Here is a 12,394-nt window from a genome sequence, read left to right as displayed (position 1 = left end):
TGATTGATTCTACAGTCATATATATCTAATACACAATCGCTCAAAAATATATTCATGTTCCACCACTTGCCTCATTGATTTCAGTCCCATCTGCATTGTTATATACGATTCTGTAGCCACTGATCTTTCTTGAAGTTGGGTCCCAGGTTAATCGGGCACTGTTAGAGCCAACATTGGAGATCCTCAAGTTTCTTGGTGGACTTAAGGGCACTTTGAAAGAAATGGAATAGAAAAGAATTAAAAACTTAAGTAACACCCATTGAAAAGTGATAAGAAACAGCATCTTTGATTTCTAAACTCTTACAGGTAAAAATCTCACCCAGATAGTAGCATAACTCTGAAATAGCCTGAATAGTGAACTGTCACTAGTTTGTGCTCAAACTAACAAAGAAAATGTTTTTCTTGTAGAGAATAAATAGTAGTAATACATTACACATGCTTAGACATAAGTAAGATTTAGGTAAAGTTTCTGTGCCTTTTTGTCTCTGGTTATTGCTATCATTATAGCCTGATGTAAAAATGAAACCCAACAGATGGAGACACAAGGTCATGTGAAATCAAATCTTAGCTATTCCATGGAAATTTCATGTGACTTTGGCAAAGTCACTCTTTCTCAGCTCCATGGCTTCCCACATGTAAAATGGGAACTATCATCTGTCATCTCCAACTTAACCTGTCCAAAACTGTACCTGCTGACTACCAGCTCCTCCCCCAACCTTCTCCTTCAGTCTTTCGCTTTGAGCAAACTGGAACTCTATACTTCCATCATTCGGGCCTAAAACCTTGGAGTCATCCTGGGTTTTCATTCTGCTCACCATTTACTGCCAATCCATCATCACCCACATCCTTCCAGACACACCCAGAACCTGAAGCCTTCTCTTCTCCCCCACTGTTCAAATTGGAGGAAGCGCCTGTCCCATTTTTGCTTCAGTGTCCATAGTTGTCTCCTAGCTGATGTCCCTGCTTCTGTCTGTCTCCCTACTGCAGCCATTCTTATGTGAGCAGAGTCCTCCTTTGAAAGCCTAAGCCAGATAATTTTACTTCTCTGCACAAATACCTGCCAAAGGTTCCCAAATCCCTCTGAGTAAATCCACAGAATCTTAAAATGGCTACACACCCTACACACCCAGCCCTCTGCCATCCTGCTGCCCTCATCTCCCACACTGGCTTCAGCCATCAGAAGCCACTCTTTCTGGTGCTGGAATATGGCAAACAGTTCACGTGTAGGGTACTGCCCTTGCTGTCCCCTTTGCCCCAGGCCTCTCCCCCAGATATCTGCACAGCTGGTTACCTTGTCTCTGGACATTTGCCACCTTCTTGTGAGGTTTTCCAGGATCATCTGTGTAAATAACTCTTCTACCCCAGCACTCCTTATCTCCTTTCCTGCCTTATTTTCTTTTTCACTGAACACTTTAGGTTTACTGCTTCTCTCCCCCAAAGGAAATTTGGTTAAATTATGCTCTCATGTTTACATCTAACATGGCAAATAATAAATATTTATTGAATTAATGAGTAATCACTTGCCCTGGATAAACCACAATGGATCTATGAAACTAAACAAAAATAAACAGTTTACTGTTACTTTAAAACTACTTAGAGGGTCCGGCACTGTGGCTTAGCGGGTAAAGCCGCCACTTGCAGTGCTGGCATCCCATATGGGCTCCAGTTTGAGTCCCAGCTGCTCCACTTCCGATCTAGCTCTCTGCTATAGCCTGGGAAAGCAGTAGAAGATGGCGCAAATCCTTGGGTCCCTGTACCCAAGTGGGAGACCCGGAACAAGCTCCTGGCTTCGGATAGGCGCAGCTCCGGCCATTGTGGCCATCTGGGGAGTGAACCAGTGGATGGAAGACCTATCTCTCTCTCTCTTTCTCTCTGCCTCTCCTTTTCTTTCTGTGTAACTCTGACTTCCAAATAAACAATTAAACCTTAAAAAAAAAAAAGCTACTTAAAGAAGTATTGGTGTTTTTGCAGATCCCTGTCAATTCCATATTTTTTTAACTTCTTCAAGGACCCCCTTGTGATTCAACAGATTAAAACGTCTCCATGATTTTTCAAAGTTTCAAGAGATTTTATAGTAAAAATAATTGTTTATAATAATTAAATTTTTTTTTTTTCATTTTGACAGGCCGAGACAGTGAGACAGAGAGAAAGGTCTTCCTTTTCCATTGGTTCACCCCGCAATGGCCGCTGCGGCTGGCACGCTGCGGCCAGTGCACCACACTGATCCGAAGCCAGGATCCAGGCACTTCTCCTCGTCTCCCATGCGGGTACAGGGCCCAGGGACTTGGGCCATCCTCCACTACACTCCTGGGCCACAGCAGAGAGCTGGCCTGGAAGAGGAGCAACCAGGACAGAATCCAGTGCTCCGACCGGGACTAGAACCTGGTGTGGCGCCGGCACACAAGGCGGAGGATTAGCCTATTGAGCCGTGGTGCCGGCCAATAATTAAAATTATCATTTATTGAGTGCATCCCCTGAGTCTGACACATATTATCTCATTAAAACCTGGCATTTGACTGTAGGTATAAAGTTGCAATTATTCCCTTTATATTAATGACAAAATTTAGATTACTTGGCCAAGGTCAAAGTTAATAGGATTAGAAGAGCAGGTAAGTATTTAACCTGAGTATTTGAATAAAAAAGAATAGATACAGGGGATTCTTCCCCAGTCATTAAACTTGTTTTTCTAAGTTGAATCTTGAAAGGCACTGTCAAAATTCCACTATTCACCTTTTCTGGAGGCTAGAGTGGTGACAAGGTCCCAAGTCTCCCTGTACTTTCTTATATCTCAAAAGATCATGAACAGAGCCAAATTTTTTTAAAGACTTGTTTACTTATTTGAAAGGCAGATCAACAGAGAAAAAGGAGGGGAGGGGAGGGGAGGGGAGAGAGAGAGAATGAATATCAGAATCTTCCATCCATTGGTTCACTCCCTAAATGCTACAACAACCCAGACTAAAGGCAGGAGCCAGGACCTCCACCCTGGTCTGCCACATGAGTGTTAAGGCCTCAAGTACTTGGACAATCTTCCATCGCCTTCCCAGGAACTTTGACAGGAAGCTGGGTAGGAAGTGGAGTAGCTAGGACTTGAATGAGCCCTCTGATACAAGATGACAGTGTTGCAAGCTGCAGCTTAACCTACTGCACCACAACATTGGCCCCAGAGCTAATTTTTAATGGGAAGTGGTAAACATTAGTATGCCAAAGTAGTACTTTGTCTATAGCTTATTCTTTATAAATAGAGGCATGAACTTCCTTAAAATATTATGAGTTCTTAACACGTAGCTCAAATTAGCCTTATCTCTACAATTTTTACTCAATTAAATAAAAAACTAATTACAGGGCTGATGTAGCCCAGTAAATTAATCCATTGCTTGAAATGCTGGCATCCCATATCAGACCATTGGCTCAACAGCTCCACTTCCAATCTAGCTTCCTGCTAATCTGCTTGGGAAAGCAGCAGATGATGGCCCAAGTATTTGTGCCTCTGCCACCAAATGGGAGACCCAGATGGAGTTTCAGGCTCTTGGCTTCAGCATGGCCCAACCCTGGCCATTGGAGCCATTTAGGGAGTGAACTAGCAGATAGAAGATATATCTATCTATGTATCTATCTTTCTATCTTTCTTTCTGTCCTTCTTTCTTTCTTTCTCTCTGTCTTTCCCTCTTCCTCTGAGTGTGTGTGTGTGTGTCTGTGTACGTCCCTCTCTGTACTTCTGCCTTTCAAAAAAGTAAATCTTTTAAAATAACAAAATAAAAATAATGGTAACAAGCTCAGATAAGAACAGCAAAGATTTTAGGAAAAAGTTGTTAATTTGGATACAAATGGGACACAGATACTGAGTAATACGTACTAAGTACTTTCACATGCACTGCTATATTTACTCTTATGTCAACCACATGCTGTAAAATCACTATTCCTCCTTTTTCTGACTCAAAGTTGCATCCCTCGCCCTTGCCACATAGTTCAATGTAGCTTGAGCTAAGATTCTCAGCGACCACAGTTCCAAATCCTACACTTGTCCCTGCCCATTCTGCTCTAGCATTTGGATTCAGACTCTGATGGAATTATCTGGAGGGTGCCAACGTGTAGTTCTAGCATCCATATCATTCAACATAATACATGATAGTAGAAAGACATTTCCTTCCTCTAAATATGCTACACAATTTCTTAAGAACACTTCAGAGTTCAAAGGTTCTCATCTGAACCAGCATTTGCAGTTCAGAATCTCAATATTCATAGAACTTTGATTGCAGCATTCCATCGCCATGATCGCTCTGCTCACATGTTGTTTCCTGCCCTGTCACAGGATCACTGGCTTCTTCTCCAAACATGGCATACACCGTGACTGTGTACTCCGTATTGGGTGACAATCCACTCAATTCAATATCTGTGTAGGTCTCTCCAATTTTCATCTGAAAAGAACACACAGTATTAGTTCACTTGCCAATGTCTATTATTCGTGCATGGGAGTAAAAGTGAATGAAGGTGAGACTTCATGGCATAAGACTCCTTACAATCCTTTCATCAAACAGGTGTCAGGAATGATGTTTTGTCTCCTGTGGCTTCTTACTAGGAACAGGTACAGTGGATCATATACTACTGAGCATACCCATGCATGCCACGCTGGGATAACTCTTAACATCTGATCAAATGGCAGCAGCAGCCAGAAATTACCAGTACCTAGTGTGTGGTTCCCAGAAGAGTGTGGGCGGAACTGAATCAGAAATTCTCTCTAGAGTGTGTGAGACACAGGCCAGTGTGCTGGAGGCAGGGGAAAGTGGGCCTCTGTCACATTTGGTTAATTCCAACAAGTCCTCTGGCTGGGTGCCCATGTGTTGCTTCAAGCTCGGGTGAGCTGGATCAGTTCTGCTGCCCATTTAACAAGGAGCTTGTCCAGTTGGATGACAAGCCTCTGCTGTTATAAGTTATGCCCACCTTTTCACTCAACTCTGCAGCTTTTGATAGTGGGATATTCACAGTTGTGTGGCACCCACATGCCAACTATGTACAGGCAGAAAAAACCCTCCATGGACAGTCTCCAGTCACATGACTGCCAGTGGTATTCAGAAGTTAAAATAGTTAATTTGTTTATATCTTAACATATAACATAAACATACAGAAAATAATTTAATACACCCAGATGTGTCAACTATTCAAAAATATATAATATCAAAATTTTGTTATATTGAATTCAGATCTCATTTTTAGAAGAACTAAAATATTTAGATGAAACAGAAATTCTTTCTCATTCTGTTTTCCACCTCTACCCTGCTGTTGATTTAAATCTGATTGCTGCTGAATTTTTTCGCAAAAAATCTTTTATTTAAGGTATACAAACTTCATGCATTTCATAAATACAACTTTAGGAACATAGTGATTCTTCCCACCCTACCTGCCCTCCCACCCACACTGCCACCCTTCTTCTTCCTCCCTCTCCTATTCCCTTCTTACTTGTTACTAAGACCTATCTTCAATTAACTTTATACACATAAGATTAGCTCTATACTTAGTTAAGGGTTCAACAAATGGTATTCAAAAAAAACTATTCTTCAACAGTTGAGACAAAGGTTGTTCAAATGTATATCTCTCTTAACAACAAATGGCCCTATGTTTAATATATGTAAATGGGACTATATCAACACTTCCTTTTTACAATTTGTTCTTCTTTTTTCAATATTATGTTTCATGACTTGATACATATAGATTTGATATTACTAATTCCTCTATGGTATTCTTTTGTATAAGCATAACACTTTCATCCATTATACTAGCCTATTAGTTGTTTATAACATTTTGTTGTGGCCATCTATATGAATTGATGCTTTCCTGTGATATATTTGGTATCTAAAAAACCAGTATGCATCTTCAACATGATTAAATACTTCAAAATATTCTCCTAAGCATCTGTACCAATTGACATGCCTATCAGGAGTGTGCAGTGAGGGTTCTCCCATAGACTCACTAGTGTGTGGTCTTATCTACATCACAAATTTTTTGCTAATCTCCTGGCTATGAACTAGTATTCCTTTATCTTTATTATTCTCTTTCCTAGTAATACTTAGTCTCTTTCCAACACCATTTTTAAATCTTTGCAAAATAAAATGTCAGATCCAAATTAGTAAAGGTTGTCTAGAACTTGGGGAAAAAAAGGGACAACTGCCACCTGTGCTCTCTGCTGTTGGCACTCACAGTTACCCTATTTTTGATATTAAGATTTTGGTCATGGAAGCAGGTTTTAAATGGTATTAGAGATCCAAATTCCATATGGCCTCTCCTATGCATCCCACTTGCCTAGTGAAAACATTCCTTTTTATTTCTTAAATGTCTGCATTAGAGTAATCATTTCCTATCAATTAAAAACAGGAACTAAAATAAATCATTTGAAAGTCAAGGATTCATCAAGTAAAATGGAATTAATGCCAAAAATTAATATCAATGAGATAGATGTGTCTGCTACTGAAATCACTAAGATAAATTTCTTTCAGTGTATATGGGGAAAATGGCATTGAAGAACTGCATATAGCAAAATTAATTACATTAAAATTTCTCTAGGGGGCAGGCATTGTGGCGCAATGGGTTAAGGAGACATTTGGATTGCCCACACTCCCACACTGGTGTGCCAACTGGAATCCCAGTCACTCTGAATCTGATTCCGCTCCCTGCTAATGTGCTTCAGAGGCAGCAATTGATGGCTTAAGTGTTGGACCCCTGCCTCTCATGTGGTAGACTTGGATAGAGTGCCTGGCTCCTGGCTTTGGCCTGGCCCAACCCTGGTTTGTTCAGGCACTTGAGGATTGAATTTGGAGTGAACTTTTAGGCACTTTAGCAGGTAGAAGATCTCTCTTTCATCTCTTTCTCTCTCTCTATTGCTCTGCCTTTCAAGTAAACAAATAAATGAACTTTTTTAGAATTCTCTAGAGCTATTAAATAATAACTGGTATAAGCCCTAATAATCTGCATGCCTTTGAAAAAGAAACTCCACTTATATGAATTTGTCCTAAGGAAATAATGGGACAATTTTGCAGATTTGTTAGGAATGTTCACAGAATCATTATTTACACACACATGTTCAATAACATTAATTAATTAAATATGATCTATATAAACTAACATTGTAATATTATGGTAATACTAATGATTATATAAGACATTCTTAGTGATCTGGAAAGATATTCACAATAATAAACCAGAAAACCATTTCCATTTGTTATGTTTAAAAATACATTGAGGGGCAAGTGTTCAGACTAGCGCTTAAGATACTAGTTAATGCACCCTCAACCCAAATCTCTCTCTCTCTCTCTCTCCCACACACACACCCACCCTGCCTTGAAATAAATAAATCATTCTTACAATGCACTGAAAAGGACTGTTAACTCAATGTTAACAATGGTTATCTCTAGATGGTGGGGCTATAAGTGATTTTTTTTTTTTTTTGATGATCAAAATTTTCTAAATTACACATGCTACATTCGTACAGGAAAGCAATTTTTTTAGATTTATTTTATTTATTTGAAAGAGTTATAGAGAGAGGTAGAGAGAGAGAGAGATCTTCCATCCACTGGTTCATTCCTCAAATGGCTGCAACAGCTGGAGCTGAGCCAATCTGAAGTCAGGAGCCAGGAGCTTTTCTTCTGCGTCTCCCATATGGGCTCAGGAGCCCAAGTACTTGGACCATCCTCCACTGCTTTCACAGGCGCATTAGCAGGGAGCTGGATCAGAAGTGGAGCAGCTGCACCAGCGCTGCGGCTCACTTGGCTAATCCTCCGCCTGCAGCACCGGCACCCGTGTTCTAATCCCGGTTGGGGCACCAGATTCTGTCCTGGTTGCTCCTCTTCCAGTCCAGCTCTCTACTGTGGCCAAGGAAGGCAGTGGAGGATGGCCCAAGTGCTCCCTGCACCCGCATGGGAGACCAGGAGAAGCATCTGGTTCCTGGCTTCAGATCAGTGCAGTGCCGGCCATACCAGCCACTTGGGGGGTGAACCAATGGAAAGAAGACCTTTCTCTCTCTCTCTCTCTCTCTCTCACTGTCTAACTCTGCCTGTCAAAAATAAATAAATAAATAAAATAAAACAAGAAGTGGAGCAGCTAGGACTTGAACCAGCACCCATATGGGATGCAGGTGCTGCAGGCTGGGGTTTTAACCCGAAGCGCCATAGCGCCGACCCCAGCAATTTATTTTAAAGAAGTCAAGGATTCTAGGACTCAAGTAGGCAGCAGATGGTTACCTCCTTTTCATCTCCAGCCAGACCCTCTGTGAGAGGAGCATAAAGGATCAGGTATCCTGAGGCTCCAGGCACTGCATCCCACTTGACCCGCATACTGTTCTCAGTCACATCGTACAGTTCAAGGTCAGAAGCCATGGGTAAAGCAACTGCAAAAGAAGATTTTTTTAAAAAAAAAAAGCTTTCAGACATTTGTAAATGTCTTTGAGAAAAAAAATTGAATAGCCAAGATATAACATTGGTCATATTTGAGGTATAGGGAGAAAGGTATTAAAGATATATTGCAAATTACTTCTTAAACAATGCTGGAAAAAAAAAAAAAAAACAAGAACCACTGTTGTTTTCAATTATAAAGCTAGACTTTTCACAATGTGGCCCTACAAGCTCTCTTTGCCTGCTGCCCTAAACAATGTCAATTTCAGGACTTTGCTTATAGTTGTAACTCTTTGTACACATTTCTATTGGCATCCCCACAGCACTTCACCACCCTAATTTGCATGCCCTTGCTTTGTATCCTCTACCCCTGACCAGACTAAAACATCCTTGAGAGTGGGAATTGTTACCAACATATTTCTGCAAAATAAGGGCATTACCACCTGCCTTACAGATTGTTGCCAGGGATAAATCCTACCATGCACAGAGAGTGGATTATCATAGTGCCTTGTACACTATTACTGTGTCACTGTTGTATCAGGCAGATTTTTCAGGTCAGCTTTACCTAGAGCCTACCATGTTATAGGAACTCAGTGTTTGGAATGGCTAAAAGAACGGTTGATCTTTTCTTCTTCAAGATCATCTCTTATGGGCGCTGGTTCTGCCCTGGCTTCTCCATTTCCAATCCAATTGCCTGCCTATGGCCAGGGAAAAGCAGAAGATGGCCCAGATGTTTTCACCTCTGCCACCCATGTGGGAGACTCAAATCAAACTCTTGGCTACTGGCTTTGGTCTGGCCAAGCAGTGGCCACTGTGGCCATCTGGGCAGTGAACTAGCAGATGGAAGATATTTCACCCTGTCTCTCCCTCTTTCCATGTAACTTTTTCAAAATAAATAATTAAATAAAGTTTTAAAAAGGTAATTAATTTCCCCTTGTGATTCTCTGAGTTGTGTATGTAACATCATGATCACGCCCAGGAAAGGAATTATTAGTAGTCAAAAACTTGTTATAAATTATATTAATCATGAATATACGAGGTTACTTCAAAAACAAAAAAATGGAATTCAAAGATGTTTACTTGGTTTAAAATTTGAAATCCATTCATAGATTAATATATACTTTCCATGAATTTAGTGAAGATTCCTCATAGAGGTAACATAATTTTTTGGTGTTTTACTAAGCAAGAGAGCTATAGAACTCCTTCCCTGTTCTACTGAAAAATTCAAGTTCAGTTCTGAGTTCATAACAGACAATAAATAAATTAATGAATATGTTGTATCTTCCATCACTAAATTTGCTCACTTCTAAATAGATCAGAGTGTAATGACCTGATTCCCAAAACATAGCACCTGCAAAACTGCAGCTGTAGCACAGACAAGTACAAATATAGCATAACAATGCTTTGCAATGAAGTTCATCCAGGATGTCAGTAGATAGAATCTTAGCAGAATTCCAGTTTAAGAGAAGGTCATCTGGTAGAATGAAATACATACGTGTAGTTTCAGTTCCCCGGAGGCCTTCGCTAGCAGTGTGCGCATATATTGCAAAGACTGCTATCTGATACTCAGTTAGAGACATCAAGCTTTTCAACACCGTGGAAGATACACTCCCATCCACCACCACCTGTTTAAAGAACAGTTTGAAGAATGAGAGTATGTCATGTCTCATGTGCAGAATTGAAATTAGAAAGCAAATAGTCCCAGGAAGAATATTTCATTACATTTTTATTTCTAGGGCCCTATTCTCCCTCCCACTGTGGCAGTCAACTCCCATTGAATATGAAGTGACCCATCCTGAAGGATGCTTCCAAAATCCCCTTACTAATTTATATCTGATGGAAATGTGTTGGTCCCTGGCTAATTATTATCCTATTAAGAACAATATAAGCAATATTTTTCCATGGAGTTTTGAGAAGCATTTAAAAGGACTGTTGGTCACGAAAAGATAGAAGCATTGGAAGCACTCTCACTTTTTTTTTTTTTTTTTTTTGGTCTAGGATGATTTAAAATTCTGTGATCCACTACTCTAACACTTTATAAAAAAATACCATAAATCCTGCCATAATAGAGAAGAAAATTGTGAAACATGCTGAGGTCAATCAGAGGTTAGAACAAAAAAAGGAAAAACGATTCCATCGTGTTTTTGTATTTTCTCTGTGAACTGCTGTATCAAAGGTAGGAACTGGGAAGGATCCAGTCATCTGGCAACAGGTTTTCTCCTCTGTGTTGGCCAAACCATGAAAAATGCTGGCCACCATTGCCTTATTATGGCTTTTCCATTGCACTAATCTCTCCAAATGTCCAGGAAACTCCAAACCCTGGAGAACTATAGTACATTTATGAGATCACATAATTTGGAACACACAGACTGCACTTAGGCAGAAAGCTCAGAACATTCCCAAGTAGAAGGAATGCATATATAGCAAAAGGGGTCCTGGCCAGATAATTCACTAAGGATACCTTTTGCTTTAGAGCTCATTAATTTTGAGCAAATCATTTGTGTTATAAATGCATATCTGGCCAGTTCAGAGGTTTTTTTTATGTAGAAACGAGAGATGACATAAATACCATAACCCAGAGAACTGAGAGAACCATTTGGACACATGGAAATGTATTTCAGTCAAATCATTTAAAATATTGGTGACAGAATAATCTCCTTATATATTCATTTCTGTCTTTTTCTCCCTACTGTAGAAGATGTGAGAGAATGAAAAGAATGGCTTGAAAATACTTTAGTTCCTTAGTACCTCTTCTGGCTTTCCACCCCTGGTAGGATAATACACAACTCTGTATTTCTGCACTTTTCCTGGGGCATGAGTCCAGTTAACCATAAAGCTCCTGGCAGTCACTTCAGAAGTAATCAACTCTGTAGGCGGCCCAACGGTGGCAAGAGCTGAAGCTAAATTAAAGAAACACATCAAATAAGTCACTTTCCTAAAGTTATTTCTTATGAACCTAAGACACTGCATTCATCAGAAGAGACTACTGGTTATTTGCTGTCTTTAATTTTTTATATTTAGACAAATTTATTGTTACTCATTCTCACATTTGTTCAAACATTTAATTGGCTATTTGGTATCAGGCATCACACTAGATTCTGAGGCTATAAACTTAAGTAAGACTTAGCTCAACTCCAAGGAACTTTCTTAATTAAAGACATTGCTAATGAATAATTAAAACAAACATTAATTTAGCACATTTGCATCTAATAGTATTCTTCTGACATCTTTAAAAGAATTATCTCATTTTAATTTTCAGTAGTTGCTGTTATTTCTAACATTGTGTATAGGAAACAATGAAGTCAGAATGAAGTTAAATAACTTGACCAAAGTAACAGAGTGGAGAATGATATCAGGGCTTCTAGACACAAGAACCTGTGTTTTTAAGGATCAGAAGATACAGCCTCTCTATTTAAGATTTTAGTTCAACCAAGGACCAATATCTAAAAAATTATAAAATAAGAAAAGGTAATGAACATATACTGAATTCTTCCTATGAGTCAGACACTACGTAAGCTTTTCAGGTGTGTTACATACATGTTAAATCAAATGGTTCTATAAAGATATAAGACATGTAGAATTTAAGTAGAAAAGAAAAACAATGAAAATAAGGAGGTTAAACATTAGGAATTCTCACTCATTAGGGGCACTATCCGAAAGGAAGTTTAATAATCACAATAATGAAAAAGCACAGCTTTGACTATGAACTATGCCTAGGAACTATATTAAATGCTTGGTCATCAGCCACATGTAGAATTATTTTGATGGGAAAATCCAAGCTTTAAAATATTCTCACTCTGAAGCTCAGAGAAATTTCTTCAGTATCCTACTGCTTAGATGCTAACTCAGTTCCAAGAGATTTGGTTCAAGGAAAGGGGAGTGCTATAAAAGAAACAGACATGAAGCCAAACAGAACCATTGTCAACCCTGGATGTAAGAAAGGCAAGAAATAAAAGTGGAGTCTTAAAAGAGAACCTGGGTAGTGCTCTGCTCTCAGATCACATCCCTACCACCAG

At 39.5% G+C, this 12,394-nt stretch overlaps 1 protein-coding gene across 7 annotated transcripts in view; it reads right to left on the bottom strand.

The window, feature by feature from the left end:
• The window catches only part of COL14A1 (collagen type XIV alpha 1 chain), a 253,291-nt gene that overhangs the window by 145,879 nt on the left and 95,018 nt on the right, over positions 1–12,394 (bottom strand). For all 7 annotated transcript variants that reach the window (XM_008255863.5, XM_002710753.6, XM_070075442.2 and 4 more), the window contains exons 10-14: positions 11,127–11,278; positions 9,874–10,003; positions 8,229–8,374; positions 4,286–4,415; positions 71–210 (exon numbers count right to left, since the gene is read on the bottom strand). In XM_008255863.5, coding sequence (XP_008254085.3) covers positions 71–210; positions 4,286–4,415; positions 8,229–8,374; positions 9,874–10,003; positions 11,127–11,278 — 698 coding nt within the window. The remainder of the gene's footprint in view (positions 1–70; positions 211–4,285; positions 4,416–8,228; positions 8,375–9,873; positions 10,004–11,126; positions 11,279–12,394) is intronic.

The sequence above is a fragment of the Oryctolagus cuniculus genome, chromosome 6 (assembly GCF_051225735.1).
Source record: "Oryctolagus cuniculus isolate XC-2025 breed Fujian yellow rabbit chromosome 6, ASM5122573v1, whole genome shotgun sequence".
Taxonomy (NCBI): Eukaryota; Metazoa; Chordata; class Mammalia; order Lagomorpha; family Leporidae; genus Oryctolagus; species Oryctolagus cuniculus.
The sequence above is the reverse complement of the archived record's forward strand: the minus strand, read 5'-3'. Positions and strand labels throughout refer to the sequence as shown.